This window comes from Mytilus edulis, chromosome 9, assembly GCF_963676685.1.
Source record: "Mytilus edulis chromosome 9, xbMytEdul2.2, whole genome shotgun sequence".
Taxonomy (NCBI): domain Eukaryota; kingdom Metazoa; phylum Mollusca; class Bivalvia; order Mytilida; family Mytilidae; genus Mytilus; species Mytilus edulis.
Genome location: NC_092352.1, coordinates 63,520,285 through 63,538,692, shown reverse-complemented (window position 1 = coordinate 63,538,692; position 18,408 = coordinate 63,520,285). Strand labels below are relative to the sequence as shown.

Here is an 18,408-nt window from a genome sequence, read left to right as displayed (position 1 = left end):
TTGCTGAACGTCTGTAATATGAAGGTTTAACTACAAGTATCAGATAATCTTAACATTATCAATGATCAATGAAAATGAAGTAACTGTCAAATAAACCATGCCAGACAGATGAAGTACACCTAATAATAATTACATACACCAAATATAGTTGTCCAATCTCTTAAAAACAGAGAAACAGAACACCAAAACATCTTGAAAATGGTTATAAATGACCAAAAAAAATCATTGACCAATGAACAATTAAAATGATCACAAGGTCAAAGGAAATCTCCAAGACAAGACATGTACACCTAACAATTATTCCGTGGACCAAATATACTTGACATTTTGGTTTTAGTACCTGAGTTATAGACCAAACCACAAAAACATAAACATTCACTAATGAACCATGAAAATGAGGTCATATCAGATGTAACCTGTCAGTAGGACATGTACCCTTTACAATCATTCCAAAGACAAATATAGTGGCAAAAAGGACAGAAAAATTGCTAACTATGACACAACCAAGGTAACAGGACAGGAACAGTTGATTTCTACATGTTCTATTGTTTGTCATTGTTACTTTCCCTCCTCAAATAGTGACTTTTTTTTTAGTCATCAGCTTTTTTTAAATGACTGAAACTTTATTAATTTTTGCTTTGTTATTTCTGCAGTTTGCCATAATATGCTTTCTTATTTAAACTTTCAGTTAAAATAATATTTTTACCTGTCTGAGATTGCAACATTCCCCCGTACAATGCTGACAATTCCTGCAAATAAAAACATTAATCTATCAAATGAAAAGAAACAACTCAAATTGATATTTTATCAATCATTTCCCATAATCATGATATTAGGTAATGACTGTAGAACCATAGACAAGTTTATATATTCATGTTCCTGTTAAAGTCAGAAACCTAGTTGCAGGTTGCCGATATATTTTATTTGAGTACTTTTCATTTAAAATTCAGTGTTATCTTCGTTCAATTATGCTTAATACATTGAATTTGTAATGGCTTTGGATGATTGCCAGATGGTATCAGCTCTTGTCCATTGTTAAAGACATTCGATAACCTAGAGATTTTGATTGTATTGTTATATTTAGTTAAGGGTTTAAACATCCCATGTGTCAATATTATTTTTTCGCAACCTCTTTTCCACAATAATTTTTCCCCCACTACATGCACTATCATTTTTTTACCAACATATTTCTTCAATCAGTTGATCAGATACTTTTTTGTTGATGAATCAAATTAAAGACTTTTCTAAATTTTAAGTTCATTAACAAAAATAAAAAATCTTTTTGTTCCATGATTAAAAGTTGAGTTAAAACATAATACAATGTAAAAGACAGGAGTACTAAAACTATTGTACCATGTCCCCACTTCAAAACAATTATTTTTGTAAACGTTATGAAAACACCTCATCTTTTTTTAAAACATGTTAAGCCAACTGACCACACCATTTCATTTAATCATATAATTAACACTATTTATTTGTTAGTTTTTGTTGATAGCTATCATGATGATGATGGATGGCTGCTTTACATCCAGCAGCAAATTAATATACAGTCAAACCTGATTAAACCGGACCCTGAATAAACCGATTTCCTGTCCATTCCGGCCGAAAATGAAAGTCCCATATTTTTCCATTCAAAGTCTTTGTTAAAATACCCTTTGTAAACCGGACCCTGTGTATTCCGAATTCCGGTCTTATTATGAAGTCCAAATACTCTTAATTACATTAATTATTACCTGTCAAAACCGGTTTGTCTAATTAATTTCAATGATCGATATGCAATCAAAACATATTTGTTGATACAATATAACTTTTCGTGATAATCAATTAGTCAGGTGTCAAACTGTGAACCTACAATCGTACAGTAGTGAGCTGTATTATTTATTAAAACATTATAAACGTGTCAATTAAACGAAAAGACACACCGAATATATATCTCGGATTGAACTTACGTTTTAACTTGGATAAACAAATTAAAATCGCGAAGTAAAAAGTTCACATCATAATTTCGAAATCCTTGGTTCCTTGTTGTGAACCCCTAAACAAATAACCTTGATAATGAAAAACACCCAGATGACAACAATCAATGGATATTGTACACTGTACGACAACGTTTCGAAAGTGATGACATTACGTTTGATAATATTCTGGCTTTTTAATCGGCCATTCCAACATTTCAAATTATTGATCATGGGAGTAAATCGAAACTCTCGTCTTACAATCCAAACAACGCGATCATTATGATGCAAATGCAAACAATGAAAAACGAAGTGAAAGTATTTTAACTTATCAGATATAATTTACAATCAGAGAGAATTTTTTCATGCAAAATGTCGGACGTCACAAGTCATTAACTTCCGGTCAAAACAGAAACCTGAATAAACCGGCTCACTGTCCAAACCGGCCCTTTTTCATGGTCCCGTAGCCGGCCGGTTTATACAGGTTTTACTGTACATATTTAGGAGAAGAACTTGTTAATGTTATATGAATATTAATACTGCTTTGTTAGACGACACATTGAGCTGGATTTTAATGTGCTAGTTCACAAGGAATCAGTCTGCAGGAAGACAAGTAACCTTACCCTAATACAAATGGGGTTCCCTCTGCGAACAGTATTTGTCATATCATGGGGAAAGAGTAGAAATGGCATTCACTGCAAAATAAAATATATTCACATAGCTGAAAATCTGTTCTCCTTGGGCAATTGGGCAACTTTTAAGTTTAGTCCCTGCACTCATCTGTTGCTCCCGACAGTAAAAAATATGGTGTTAATAGCAACAAGTTAGAAAAATAAAAATCTTACCTCATTAAAGTCAATTGTATAATAATTGAAGTGGAATGAATATCGTTTATCGTTGGCTCTTCTGTGAGCTACAGATGCTAAAGAACGAGCTGTTTGAAAAAAAATATTATAATTTATTTTTATCAAACATAGATATTCAAATGCTGTTAATTTCACCCATTATACTTTTCCACTTAACAATCATGAACCATCATTTTTGTCGGATAATTTGTGTTAATTGAAGATCATGAAACAGCTCTAAATTATGTATTGTCTTTTTTGTAGAATACAATTTAACTTATCGCTTTTTAACGAAATTTTTCTTTTATCTTACTGACTTTATAACTCCCTTTCTCAGCACAGTGATATGAAAAATTATCGTTAGAAACTAAGGGGGCATGTGGTATTGTCATAGGTAGAATAGCTATAAACATATTATAATTGGTCATTTCAACTTGATTGCTTTTCTCACTTTCACGTACTGGCTCAAGTGAGAAAATCAATCTCGTTGAGATGTTCAACGATAATCTATAAATATATTGTATTTTGTTGAGATTAAGATGAAATTAATGAATTAACTATACATGTCTTTAACTTCAAAATTTGAAGTGTTTCATAAATATACTTATAGACATATATTCTTAAGAGCTTCCTTGCATGTAAAAAGTTAAAAATTTTAAAATTTGAGAGTAACAGATAGACATGTTATACCACTGTTATACTACTGTCCCAGGTTAGGGGAGGGTTGGGATCCCGCTAACATGTTTAACCCTGTCACATTATTTATGTAAGTGCTCGTCCCAAGTCAGGAGCCTGTAATTCAGTGGTTGTGGTTTGTTTATGTGTTACATATTTGTTTTCTTTCATTTTTTATACAAATAAGGCCGTTAGTTTTCTCATTTGAATTGTTTTACATTGTCATATCAGGGCCTTTTATAGCTGAATATGCGGTATGGGCTTGGCTCATTGTTGAAGGCCATATGGTGACCTATAGTTGTTAATGTCTGTGTCATTTTGGTCTCTTGTGGACAGTTGTCTCATTGGCAATCATACCACATCTTCTTTTATATAGGTACACCTTACAATCATTATATACACAACATATAGTTGACCTGGTGCTTATAGTATTTTGTATTTGAAAATCTGACAAATACATATAAACTTAATACATGTAATGACAATGAACAATGAAATTGAGTTCAAATAAAACCTGCAAGACTGACATGTACAAATTCCAATCATTCAGATCACCACATATAGTTAACCTACTGCTTATAGCTTTTGAGAAACAGACTTAATCATGTAACTTTATCCTTGATCACTGATCAATATAATGAGGTCAAGGTCAGGTGACCTCTGGTAGACATGAAGACGTTTGCAGTTGCAGGGAACCCATATACCAAATATAGCTATCCTATTACTCATAAGTGAGAATTTTACATGACAACCAGATGCTCCGCAGGGCACAGATTTATACGACCGCAGAGGTTGAACCCTGAACGGTTGGGGCAAGTATGGACACAACATTCAAGCTGGATTCAGCTCTAAATTTGGATTGTGATTAAATAGTTGACACAGCATAGGTTTCGGAGACAGAATGAATGTGGTCTTACTCTAATGAACTTAAAATATTTTTTTTGCCTTTGAGCAATTCACTATGCTGTTGAATATTAATCCTCTCAAAAAAATGTTTGAAGAAATTTTCTTTTTATTTATGAAATCTGAAATGAGAAAAATTTAACCCCCCCCCCCCCCCCCCCCCCCCCCAATTTTTTTTCTTCACATCCCCGTTTCCCTTTTTCCAAAACTGATATCAATTCAAATTTCTAATGGAGTTTGCAACAATAACTACTCTTTTAAATACATCATAAAATATTAAAATGTAAAATAAAGTGCTTGTTATCACTGAATGGTAAAGATTGGTTGGTAGTAAAAGTGAATATACATTGTTTATTGTATAAAACAATAAAAAAAACCTTCATCAGCAACATTTTATATTGGCAAATTTCCAATGAAGTTATTTACATAAAGTTATTGGCAAATAAAAATAGAAAATGACATCATAGTCATGTCTGGCAAATTTCCAACATATATTATCTATCTAACTACTATTCTATACAAAGAAAGATAACTCCAATTGAAAATTAATTGCTATTGCACAATATTGTGCAATTAGATATTTCTTGCTATTGTGCAATACTGTGCAATTGAAAATTTCTTGCTATTGCACAATACTTGATATGGAATCCTGATTTGGACCAACTTGAAAACTGGGCCCATAATCAAAAATCAAAGTACATGTTTAGATAAAGCATATCAAATAAGCCCAAGAATTTAATTTTTGTTAAAATCAAACTTAGTTTAATTTTGGACCCTTTGAACCTTAATGTAGACCAATTTGAAAACTGGACCAAAAATTAAGAATCTACATACACAGTTAGATTTGGCATATCAAAGAACCCATTTATTCAATTTTTGATGAAATCAAACAAAGTTTAATTTTGGACCCCCATTTGGACCAACTTGAAAACTAGGCCAATAATTAAAAATCTAAGTACATTTTTAAATTCAGCATATCAAAGAACCCCAAGGATTCAATTTTTGTTAAAATCAAACTAAGTTTAATTTTGGACCCTTTGGACCTTAATGTAGACCAATTTGAAAACGGGACCAAAAATTAAGAATCTACATTCACAGTTAGATTAGGCATATCAAAGAACCCCAATAATTCAATTTTTGATGAAATCAAACAAAGTTCAATTTTGGACCCTTTGGGCCCCTTATTCCTAAACTGTTGGGACCAAAACTCCCAAAATCAAACCCAACCTTCCTTTAGTGGTCATAAACCTTGTGTTTAAATTTCATAGATTTCTATTTACTTATACTAAAGTTATGGTGGGAAAACCAAGAATAATGCTTACTTGGGCCCCTTTTTGGCCCCTAATTCCTAAACTGTTCAGACTTCAACTCCAAAAATCAATCCCAACCTTCCTTTTGTGGTCATAAACTTTGTGTTTAAATTTCATTGATTTCGATTTATTAATACTAAAGTTATTGTGCGAAAACCAAGAATAATGCTTATTTGGGCCCTTTTTTGGCCCCTAATTCCTTAACTGCTTGAACTAAAACTCCCAAAATCAATCATAACCTTCCTTTTGTGATCATAAACCTTGTGTCAAGGATTTCTATTTACTAAAACTAAAGTTATAGTGTGAAAACCAAGAAAATGCTTATTTGGGCCTTTTTTGGCCCCTAATTCCTAAAATGTTGGGACCAAAACTCCCAAAATCTATCCTAACCTTCCTTTTGTGGTCATAAACCTTGTGTTTAAATTTCATAGATTTCTATTCACTTTTACTAAAGTTAGAGTGCAAAAACTTAAAGTATTCGGTTGACGACGACGACGCAGACAACGACGCCAACGTGATACCAATATACGACCAAAAAATTTTTTTCAATTTTTGCGGTCGTATAAAAATGCGGTCACAGTTCATTTAAGCTCACAATCTGCCTTCGAAAGAAGCATACATTTTTTTAAAGGTACTTTTTCTCTGTTGAACTAATAGATTAGAGGTAACATCGGATTAAAAAAAGAACTAAATTTTACAACAGTGTAGTTTAAGTACCGCTTATTTGAAAAAAAAATAATAAAATGTATAGGTCACCCATGAGTTATAAAAGATATTTCAATTTTAATGCAAAAAAATGGCATTTTTTGGACCAAAGGGAGATAATTTGGAGCTTTTTCAATGATAAATACATTTTAAAAGTCATATGGGGCCAAAACGTATTGATTTTTTTGGCTGATTGTTGTACCATATGGTGAAGTAACAACAAATAAAGTAAAAAATAAAATATGTAATGAAAAATAAATGTTTAAATTTTTGGCAATACCTTTGTACCCTCGAGCCTCCTTAAAATAATTAGTCCTAAAAACATTTTTTTAATACCAGAATGGCATTCATCATATCATCAAACAAATTTGACTTTGTAATTTTAAACTAAATCTACTAATAAAATATTTCTCTTTGTAATAATATCTACATAATAATTGATACCTTGTCTATAACTCCCAGCATTTCCTGGTATAAATAGGACAGGAACACCATTCACAGGAACCTTCCTTAAAATACAATCATATATATATGTGTATCAATAATATTTACACATACATCATAAAAAACACTTCAAAGAAATTAATATTTACACATGCATCATAAAAAACACTTCAAAGAAATTCAGGGTTACTTTCCCTGTTTAATCCTGTTTTTTAAGTTTCCATTCTTAAATTAATGTGAATCGATAAAACAATATAAATTAAATACAAATTGAACAAAGAATCATATAAGGATGGTAATTAAATGATTTTGTATGCCTCAAGACAAAAAAATAATCTATTTTAAAAATCACTAAAAAGAATTATACTTCTATTCAGTTTTAATTGAAATTTATAAGAAATGTATTGAACTAATTGGTAAAAAATGAAAATGTGCACACAGAAAAGACACTTTTTCTAACAATATGATTGAACTTTTGAGGCAGCTGATTGAAAAGCTGTCCTGATGAGATGCAAATGACAAAGATGAAGAAAAAGGAGAGAAACCAACAACCTATAGGATATAGCCATATTCAAAGAAATAATTATTTTAATGTTTACACTCTTCTATGTTTTGTAGATGAATAACTAAGGGACGACATAAAAGGTTCAATGTAGGATAAAAAACTTAATTCATATAGTTTTTTCACTGACCTCCCTACCCCCTCCCCCTTCTTAAAGACCAAACAGCCTATTGTTTATGCGCATCAGCTAACGCAACTTGGTAGTGACATAAAAGCTCTATGACGTTGTTTCTAGCAATGGAAAAACGTCAAATTATAACGTCCGATTTCGCGTTTTTCACAGATTCCAACATGGTGTACGGTACGTCTCCCAAGAAAAGAGGAACTATTATGCGTAGCGCTACTTTAATATCCTGTGGTTTAACACAAATGGACACATAAGATACTACACTATATTTAACCTTCGTTCTGATAAAAATAATAAAATATAAATTTTGATCTCGACTTTTTGCATTTGCGCCGTTCTGCATTTCATTTTTTTTAATTCTTTAACATGCGTAGATTTTGTCTTATATTTGCGTCGATCTGCATTTCATTTTTTTTTCTTCTTCACTTGTGTTGATTTTGTCTTTCGTTTGCGCCGATTGTGTACAGGTTAGGTGAAAGTTATTTTTATGTCCGATTTATGGGCATTATGTTTTCTGGTCTGTGCGTCCGTTTGTTCGATCGTCTGTCCCGCTCCAGGTTGAAGTTTTTGGTTACAGTTTTTGGTCAAGCTAGTTTTTTTGACGAAGTTGAAGTCCTATCAACTTAAAACTTAGTAAACATGTTTCTTATGCAATGATCCTTCTAATTTTAGTGTCAATTTACCAAAACTTTAAAAAATTGAGTATTCACAAGGTTAGGCCGATCATCAATTATTCTTAAAAAATTGGACATACTGGCAGCATGTGCATGTAACTGTTGTCTGGATGATTCTCGTAAAATAATGTCCGATCTTGCAATGAAATTAAAATTTATTTATATTGCTTATTTGAAAAAATTCCATAGTAAAAATAAAATGATGCCAAAGGGTCTTTTTGTTTGTCATTTGTTGCATTTCAAATTATCTTAAGTAGAATTGATAAACATATCGTATAATCTCACTGAAACTTACAGCTAATTTCCTACTGTATGTAGATCAATACTTTGGTTTGCCTGCTTGCTTTGTTTGTATATTTTGTATAATTATATTTTGATAACGTCCAATTGAATTAAATAGCATATATACAGGTTTACATACCTATATATAAAGATGTCAATCTTAATTACAGAGCGTGAGTAAACATTAATACAAACAAAGCAAGGAAGCCAACCAAAGTTTTACCCTACATGCATTAGGAAATTGGCTGTAAGGCAAATAATATTAATAAAACTAATACTCAGGGAATGTGAATTAAAATCAAATTTTCAGTGTTTAAAACTAAATTGTTGTAAATTTAACTTATGACAAAAACGATTGCTCCAAGAATAATATCTTACATAAAAATCGCTCCCTTTCATTTAGCTACAACTGTGACCAGAAAGATTGAAAACAAATTTCGATTTTCAATTCCGGCAACAACCTTTTCTTTGTTTTAATTTCCAAAATGAGCAATTTAGATTGATTATATTTTATCCGGTTGGAAAAATCTTTCTTTGTAGTTTTCAAAAGAAAATTATTTTTTGAATCAAAATTTTTTTGTATTTTATATTTACTGTCTCGTTTATTGAAAACATGTGAGGTAGTAATAAAAGGATTGTATTTTAAGATAGATGCATAATGTTTTAGAATCAAAACTTTCATTCCTATATTATACCTATAATTTTAATTTCCTTATATCTTAAATATTCAAAAATAATGAATTAACAAACTCGATGCAATAATCTCTAAACGTTCGTCTTAGTCTGGAAAAATAATGGTATAAAGAACTCCGTCAATGCTTTTGTATGTCCGTCTTTCAACAGTACCGAATGAGTTCGTTACGGCAAACTTCTGAAATTGACGCGAAAAAGAAACAAGCACATCTAGTCTGGTATAGTCAAATACTCTGAGTGCCATCTTTCATTTCTTTTTTTATTTTCAATAATTTTGCTTATGTTGGACAGAGGACAAAAATGGACTTTCTATACAAAAGCGTCGTGAAAGGTTATTTCAAAAAAATTTCCATTCCGACGGATGGTGTTTCTGAAGGTTTATATTGTGCGGCAATAACATCATAAAGATCTGAAACTGATACATGCTTAATCTCTTGTATTACCGGATAATAAAGTAGGTGAATATAGTTGTTATTCTTGGAAATTTAAATGTGGGTTTCAAACGTCTAATTTGCGATTTCTTTTTTTTTTCAAATAGAGCGCCAGCAAGGAAAGTTTGTACTATGACGTCAGATGCAATGTTCTAAAGAAAGACAACTCTTTTCTTCAAAACGAACGAGAAAAAAACATCAAAATTACTCATAACTTTTTTGAAAGGTCGGTGACATACACTTTTTTTTGCTTTATTTTGAAGAGTACATATAGCACTTTCCTTCTTTAAATTTTTATGAAGAAATCACTTGTAGATATTTTTTAATACTGGAAACGTTTTTCAGTTTTACGTTTAATTTTTGGCGGGAATAAAATAAATCATATTTTTAAAGAACAAATAAATATGAGCCATAAACTCTTGAACCTGTATTTGAAAGATACAAATGTACTATTTAACGTGAAACAAGAATTATGCTTGTAGGTTTGACATAAAGCATTTTTTTGAGAGTTTAGATAACAAGCAAATATTATGTTAATATTCGGGAAAACACGAAACTGAGGTTGCTATAGTGACAAAACTAAGTTGGTGACCCCCAATTTTTTTCATCATATTTTATTCCTCATATCATGCAACACCTTCACACAAAATTTGAAGGAAAAATCACTGATAGAAATGAATAGGCTGTTTGGTCTTTAACTTAAAAGGATACATATAAAGACCCCCAACCCCTAACTATTTGAATCAAGTCTTTTTTACCCTTTATTGATTGTTGATGTCATAGCTAAGGGGGAGATCTCCCTCTTTGAAGGTTTCAGAGGTTGGCAGGTATGCATACATTTTCTCAATTCTTTTCCATTTTTTTTACATCATAATTGGAAAAAAAACATATATTAAGTTACTATGTTATATGTAAATACGAATCAAAGAAGATGTGTGTCATTCAAACAGCAATGCAACCAACTAAGGCAAAGTTGACTTGAGGTAGATGTTGATATTCATTTAGGTGCCCATGTCTTTTGATACTTCAAGAATTTCAGTATCTATTGTTATAACTGCTTTCACATTAATATTTATAGTTTATCAAAAGTCTTACCTATTTGATTCTAATTTTCTGGCATACTGGCTAAAAGTAAGAAAAAATAATATACATTAATATGACTATTGGAATGAAGATTATCAAAATTATAATAATAAATCTATATATATCTTAGTCTTACCTCCTATAAACTTCTATGAACATCATTGGTGAAAAGCCAAGTGTGGGAACCTTGAATATCTAATATTTTGTCAGTGTTGTTGGTGTAGTTTATTTCAAATACAATTTTAAGTTATTAGTAGTTAGTAGTACATGTAGAGTCACTCATTCATTGTAAACATTGATGATTATAATTTTTCAAGATTTTATAATATAACTTGACTTTCCCTTATATTGATCATCACCATAACAACTGAAAAATATTTGCTCCATTTTTTTTCAAACTACGTCTAAATTCCCCAAATTAGATAGTCTGAACGATAAATTCATTCAAAAGTCCCCCTACATGTACTATAATATTTGTTCTGTATAGTTGCAATAATCTTTAGACTCTGTGTATGTTATAGCAATAGGCGATCCAATATCTAATAAGTTTGTTGGTTGAATGCTTTCTTGAGAAAAATGGGATAAAAATGTCATAAATCATAATAATAATAGAACAGAAAGGATATGGGGTATTCATCAATGACATAAAATTAGTACCTCTCTGATCTTTTTGAAAATACGCTCTCATTTGTAAATTATTCACAAGCATAATTTGCAAGAATGCAGGATGCATGCTAGTAATTTGACATTAATTTGAACTGTGCATGATAGTTGCACAGGCTAACAGAGATCTTGATTGCAGTTTAATGCTGGTAGTGAAGATGATCATACATGTATATTGATTGCAAGATCAGATAAAAGAGTTCTGCAGAAAAACTTGCACATCAATGATGAGGAAATCACTTGGTATATATTAATATTGACTTTAATATGACTGTTAAAACTACCAATATAAACTTAAATTAATGAAATTACAACAAGAATACACATGTTTAAACGTGTTGTCCATTAACCATTTCCTCCAAAATGATGCTTTTTGACGCCACCCCCTTTACTCCATAATGACGCCTTTTGACGCCTGTGTAGTACCTCAGTTGAAACGCTTTAACTACAAAATGTCTGCATCAGACTTAAAAAAATTAGCATCCAATAAGAAAAGGATATTCATAAGAATATCTGATTTGAATTTCATTGATGAAATATTCATTTTCACAATGCATTAATACTTTAAACCCGATGATTTTTTTTTATTAAAAAAATCCTATGCAAATCAAGTATGTAAGAAAATAAATTCCACGGAGGAAAGGGTTAACTTTATGTTGAAAGGCTTAAAGACTTTACCACAAGTATCAAATAAACTTAATATTTCTAAAGATCAATAACAAATTCAGTGAGATTTCAAGCTCGTAGAGTAGCTTTTAGCTTAGTGAGTAGCAATTTCATTAACTCTAAAATGGTAAAAGTAAAACAATCAAAATTCAAGTCAGATAAATAATGTCCAACAGACATGTTCACCTTGCAATCATTCCATACACGGTAACACCAAATAAATATGATCTATTACTTGTGATATTTGAAAAACAGACAAAAACTCAAAAACAGAACATTGACCAATGAACCATGAAAATGAAGTCACGGTCAGATGAAACCTATACTTAGTATAGTTAACCTACTACTTATACATGTTATATTTACTCATAAACAGACCTCATCCCGTAACTTTAACTGATCCATATAATGAGGCCCTCTGACCGACATGAAGCATTGCAAGGAACCCATATATCAAAGATATTTATAAATCCAATTACTCATAATAAATGAGAAATTCACATGATAAAATAGACTATATTTTTTTCAAGCAGTCCATGTTGAACCATGACAATGGACATATGACAGACAGATATCAAGGTATGAAGCACCCTTCTGAAATATAAAGCTTTAAACAAATAGTTCACATAGCCCCAGCCGCTGTCGCGGGATATAATCTCCATGTCTTGCAAATAGCAACCTATGTTACAGGCACAGCTAAAATCAAAAGCAAACGTTTTTTTTCTTCTTTTCTTTAAAACAATTTATAAATAACATCTAAGAGAAATGAAGGTTTCAGAGCAAATGCAACAAGATTTCCATTAAATTAATATTTGATGAGAACTTATTATCCAAAGTGTCAAAGACATTGCTGATATAAATAAACTCATCATAGATACCAGGATCGAAATTTTATATTTAGACCAGACGAGCGTTTCGTCTACAAAAGAAATGACATAAGTTTTGTAAAATTTTGGCAAGAATTGTAAACATGATGGTGCTAACAATGCATTTTACAATATAATCAATATTTCTATATATATGGTACATAAGTAACATAACTCCTTTAAATATAAGCAATCAGCACTGATTTTCAAATCTGTCTGGGACCTTGATGATATAAACCTTCAAAAAAATTATTCATAAAAATCATAATTGTACACATGAGCATGATGAGAGTGCTAACAATGCAATTATCCATATAAATCAATATCTCTTTTATAAATAATTGATCTACACTGATTTTCTAATTCGTGCAAGAAATTGCTGATATAAACCTATGATATATAAAGGCAACAGTAGTGTACCGCTGTTTGAAAGTCATAAATCTGTTGAGAGAAAACAAATCCTGATAACAAACTAAAACTGAGGGAATCACATTAACTTTAAGACATGTAAGAGGAAAACAAAGAAACAACAGAAACACTGAAGTGCAACACACAAAAACGGAACTATAATATATAACAACTGCCATTTTCCTGACTTGGTACTGGAAATTTTAAGAAAAAATGGTGGGGTGAACCAGCTGGTTTTGTGGCTACATGACAGACAGCTTGTATAAATCTGTCTCCATTTTAAAAAACATTTGTATAAAGACAGACTTTTTATGTATATAGACTCAATATATATTTTGCAGTTATTGTATTTTAGGTTGCAAATTCATCACTAATATTTAACCCAAATTTTCTTTTTCTTGCACCAATTTTTTTTTCAAAGCAGTGAACAACTTTACCTACCCTTCACCGTAGATAAACAGTCTGTATCTTGGATATTTTTCCTTGAGTCTCTTTCCCAATGGTATTTGCTGGAAATAAAAAATAGATAAAATCATGTTCAATGTGTAGGGTTGTTCAAAGATCAGCCTTCAATCCTTTTTTCCTTTCAGGAGAGAACAAATTTGCAGCAATATATTGCCAAATATATCATGTATGGATATAAAATGATGAACATACCGTAAAATAATGTAGAATACAATGACGTTGAAACATCATTTTTGGGAAAAAAAACTCCCAAGCTAGTTTAGTACAATTTTTCAAACATCGATTTAAAATGGTAATCTGTTTATAAATGTAAAGCTTAAAACATTCATATTATTAGTTATCTAGTGTGAAATTTCAAGCTCGTAGAGTAGCTTTTAGCTTAGTGAGTAGCAATTTCATTAACTCTAAAATGGTAAAAGTAAAACAATCAAAATTCAAACTTGATCTGTGTACTCGCTTATATTAAAAACTATATCTCTGTACGTAATTATTTTGTATTTTCAAGACAACATATATTATGTACAGTTATGCTATAAATTTACAACTCTCAGTTTTACGCTAGACATGCTGTTTTTATCTATCAATCATGAATATTCACTAGCTATGTAGGTGTGTCATAATCTTAAAAACCAGCCAGTACACAGCTATGATTTCATTGGTAATCAGTATTAAAAAGATAAATATAGCACATGTTTGGTTTGATCTGTCGTTAATTTTTTGTGCTGGTCCCACATTTAATGAAAAGTAAACTGGGACTAATTCAAAGTCAGTCTGGTTATTGTTGTAAATTATGTATTGATGAACTTGTTCCCAGAATATATTAATTGCTATCAATTTACTGTGAATAATATTTTTTCAATTCAGATGCAACTAGCAAGCGATAAAAGGTGACAGTATGGTCTTCGTGTCCATTTATTTAATAATATTAACTATTGTGATCAGCTACTGATTTTCTCTCTAACTTAATTTGTTGTTTTTCTATATTGAAGTAGGAATTATAAGGCTACTGATGCTGTGTAAGGTGACTTAAGAGAAGTATCAATAAGGATGTGTATATTGGTTTAATTTAGAATGAACAATAGGAATAAAATTGAGAATGGAAATGGGGAATGTGCCAAAGAGACAACAACCCGACCATAGAAAAAAACAACAGCAGAAGGTCACCAACAGGTCTTCAATGAAGCGAGAAATTCCCGCACCCGGAGGCGTCCTTCAGCTGGTTCCTAAACAAATATATACTAGTTCAGTGATAATGAACGCCATACTAATTTCCAAATTGTACACAAGAAACTAAAATTAAAATAATACAAGACTAACAAAGGCCAGAGGCTCCTGACTTGGGACAGGCGCAAAAATGCGGCGGGGTTAAACATGTTTGTGAGATCTCAACCCTCCCCCTATACCTCTAGTCAATGTAGAAAAGTACACGCATAACAATATGCACATTAAAATTAAAATTAGAAGTTGAGCTATATGCTGAGTTACAAATTATCACAGTAACATTTGATATCTTGGTGGCACATGAAGTGTTTTTAGATTTTAGTATATGCTACAGTGCATGAACTTTTACAGTACTATACATGTATATTAGTGCATTATTGACGAAATAACATGTGTTCCTTAAATGGAGTACAAATGTATATAGTAATAGTATGGTGATGGAACAGTTCCCTGAATGTATATAAAAGTGAATTGACATTAAGTTACTTTAAAGCAACTAGTGCCTCAAGGTTTTTTTTAATTGGTACCCAGCTGGGATAGCATCCTAAGCTATTGGACAAGACCAAGTGCCGTTGCATTTTAAATTGGTGGCCAGGCAGTGTTGATATCCTTAATACCAGTATCTTATAGGCGAAATTATACTGGTTTGTGCACAGATTATATTCACTGTAAATTATTCCTGCACATGCACACAATTGCTTATATAGTAATTCAGTTGCTTATCTGGGCTTCACTATAAAAGTAGTGGTACTCCAGATAGTGGAGGAAAGAATAAAGAAAAAGTGGCGGATCTAGGGGCAGGGGTGGGAACCCCTTCTTTTGATGACAATAAATGCATTTGATTGGGAACATATGGTTGGAACCCAAACCCCCTTTAATTTAGCCTGGTGTGGGGGCTACAGTCTTCACGCTGAACTGCTAAATCTACAGGCCTGCAGCTCAATTTTTAATTTTTTTTAGTTAAATTCTGTTGGCCTGTAGGTCTAATTTTTACAGGCCCGAGAGCAATTTTACCAGCCTGGGCTGCCACTCGGCGTGAAGACTGGGGCTATCCTCGGTTGGCAAACACCCCCCCCCCCTTTTTTTTAAAATGGCTGGATCCGCCCCTGTCATATACTTTAGGATAGGATTGATTCATAGCTAGTGATAGTTTTAGGTATGGGGTAGGATAAGGTGAATAAATTTTAATATAGCTTTATATGGGTGGACCCCAATAGTATTAAAAAGAGTGCCGGCAAATCGTCTATATAATTTATAAACACGCCTTCGTGAATCTTACAATGTATTCTGGCATTTCAAACATGTATGTCATAAGACATTTATTCTTTTCGAAATTAGATAAGTAGTCCCAAATTCCATAAACAATAATTCCAACGCAAACCAGACAATATCCTATTTTCCACGGCGAAACCATTTTTCCGCTTCAGTGATTCCTTATTTTGTATTTACCCGGTTTTGCTTATGTACAAGGAAGTATGAGCTCCCTGTCTTAGGAGCACCTCATATTTAAAAGAGGGTCGTAATGGGGGTATCGTCATGACAAATAACGGTAAAAATTATTGCCAAATGACGTTAACGGTAATTTTTGGTCTTTGACGATAAAATGTACACTTGGCAATATCCTGTTTTAGTCCCAGGTGGTGCTTCATATATATGTTTTGGTATTTTGCAAGATACATGAATTATCTATTTGCTTAGAGTTAATTTTTGGTGCTGCTTCTTATTATTTATTGCATGCTGCATGCCTTGTTTTATTTGTTATTGCATATGTTTTTATATTCGGTGAAAAGCTCATTAGAGCTTATGTTTGTATTGTTTGTCAATATGCCGAATCCAAATAAAGTTTTACTTACTTACTTACTTACTTACTTACTTACTTACTTACTTACTTACTTACTTACTTACTTACTTACTTACTTACTTACTTACTTACTTACTTACTTACTTACTTACTTATTAGAAAAAAAATGACCCAAATGAAACACAGTTATATATTAATCCTGTTTAAGTCCCACCTTCAATGCTAAAACAACAATAATTCCATAAGGGTGGGACTAAAACAGGATACATAATTAATAGAGGTTTATCCTAAACAATTTAATGAAACACAATTAAATAAAACAGGAGTCGAAAACAATTACCAACATCACGGCCGACACTCGGCTAACCGAGAGATTGGTCGGTTAATCTATATTGAGTATGCAGCTATATGGGAGATTGGTCTGTTAATCGGGTTGGTTATACGTCTGTTAAGAGTAAAACGCACAATTTAATGTTAAACTGTATCAAATAAACAGATTTTTGGCATATTATAAGAAACAAAAGTGTCTGACAAAATGATATCTATCATAGAACATTTTCCACTTGTAAAAACATTTCATAGTCTACGCAGTTTTCAGTAAAATTAAAAGGCGTCGCGCAAGTATGTAGTATTTATGCTTATATGCATAGGAATTTTTTAATAAAAGTCGAAACAAACAATTTTAGATTATTTAAAGGACACAAAATAGTACTTTGGGTCTAAAAAATAAATTTGCATTGGTGAATATTTCATAATTGTAATATAACGTGAATATTTCCACGTTTTAGTGAAAATTATGGGAATAAAGTCTGTTAATGGGTTGGACAATTGAAATTATGTCAGTTAAGAGTTATTTAGCCACAGTTATTTTTGCTAACTTTATATTTTCCCATAGAAAAAGTTAAGAATGAGATGTTCCTAAGTAATAAAAAAAAAAATGATAATACGGTGCAACAGTATCCTACGGAAGCGAATTAGCGCCACACATTTGTTTTTAAATTTTTCTTCCTATATTTGCGTTATAACGCAAACCTCAAATATCTTGATTGCAATTGTTCATTAAGTTTTGTAAAAAATGTCCGTCTGTCATTCATTTCGGTTGTGATTTACTAGTAAGAGCATTTTTATTTTTACTTTCTTTGCATTTTATTGAAGGGTGTCACTTCAATATAGCGTGATATACATTGGCCGCTGGAATATGCATGAATTTATTATTAATGTTTTCAATCAGCCTCAATTTGTGTGTCTGTTCAGAGTAGCACGTTCTCAAATCCGACTGAAAGTGTCTTTCTAATACAACACAGGGTACCGGTAAAATAAATATGACTAGGTACAGGCATTTTCAAATGTAGAAAATGGTGGATTAAACCTGGTTCTATAGCGCTAACTCTCTCACTTTAATGACAGTCTCATAAAATTCCGTTATATTTACATTGATGGCGTTAAATAAACAGACACAATAAATAAAATAGTCAAAATATGGGTACATCAGTCATCATCGTATAACAATTTTAAAAGGAACAATTTAACAGAACACAAAAACATCTACTATCTACGAACACATTCATTGATTTGAGTGTCTGACATCAGAAAATTTTATACGTCACATAAATTTGTCGTTCAATGTGC

At 31.6% G+C, this 18,408-nt stretch overlaps 1 protein-coding gene across 1 annotated transcript in view; it reads right to left on the bottom strand.

The window, feature by feature from the left end:
- Nucleotides 1-16,463, bottom strand: part of LOC139488795 (GPI inositol-deacylase-like) — a 137,277-nt gene extending 120,814 nt beyond the window's left edge. Inside the window, exons 1-6 of the mRNA XM_071274714.1 lie at nt 16,258-16,463; nt 13,734-13,801; nt 10,702-10,731; nt 6,838-6,902; nt 2,801-2,889; nt 707-749 (exon numbers count right to left, since the gene is read on the bottom strand). Of these exons, the coding sequence (XP_071130815.1) occupies nt 707-749; nt 2,801-2,889; nt 6,838-6,902; nt 10,702-10,731; nt 13,734-13,801; nt 16,258-16,392 (430 nt within the window). The 5' untranslated portion in view covers nt 16,393-16,463. The remainder of the gene's footprint in view (nt 1-706; nt 750-2,800; nt 2,890-6,837; nt 6,903-10,701; nt 10,732-13,733; nt 13,802-16,257) is intronic.
- Between the last annotated feature and the right edge of the window lie 1,945 nt (nt 16,464-18,408).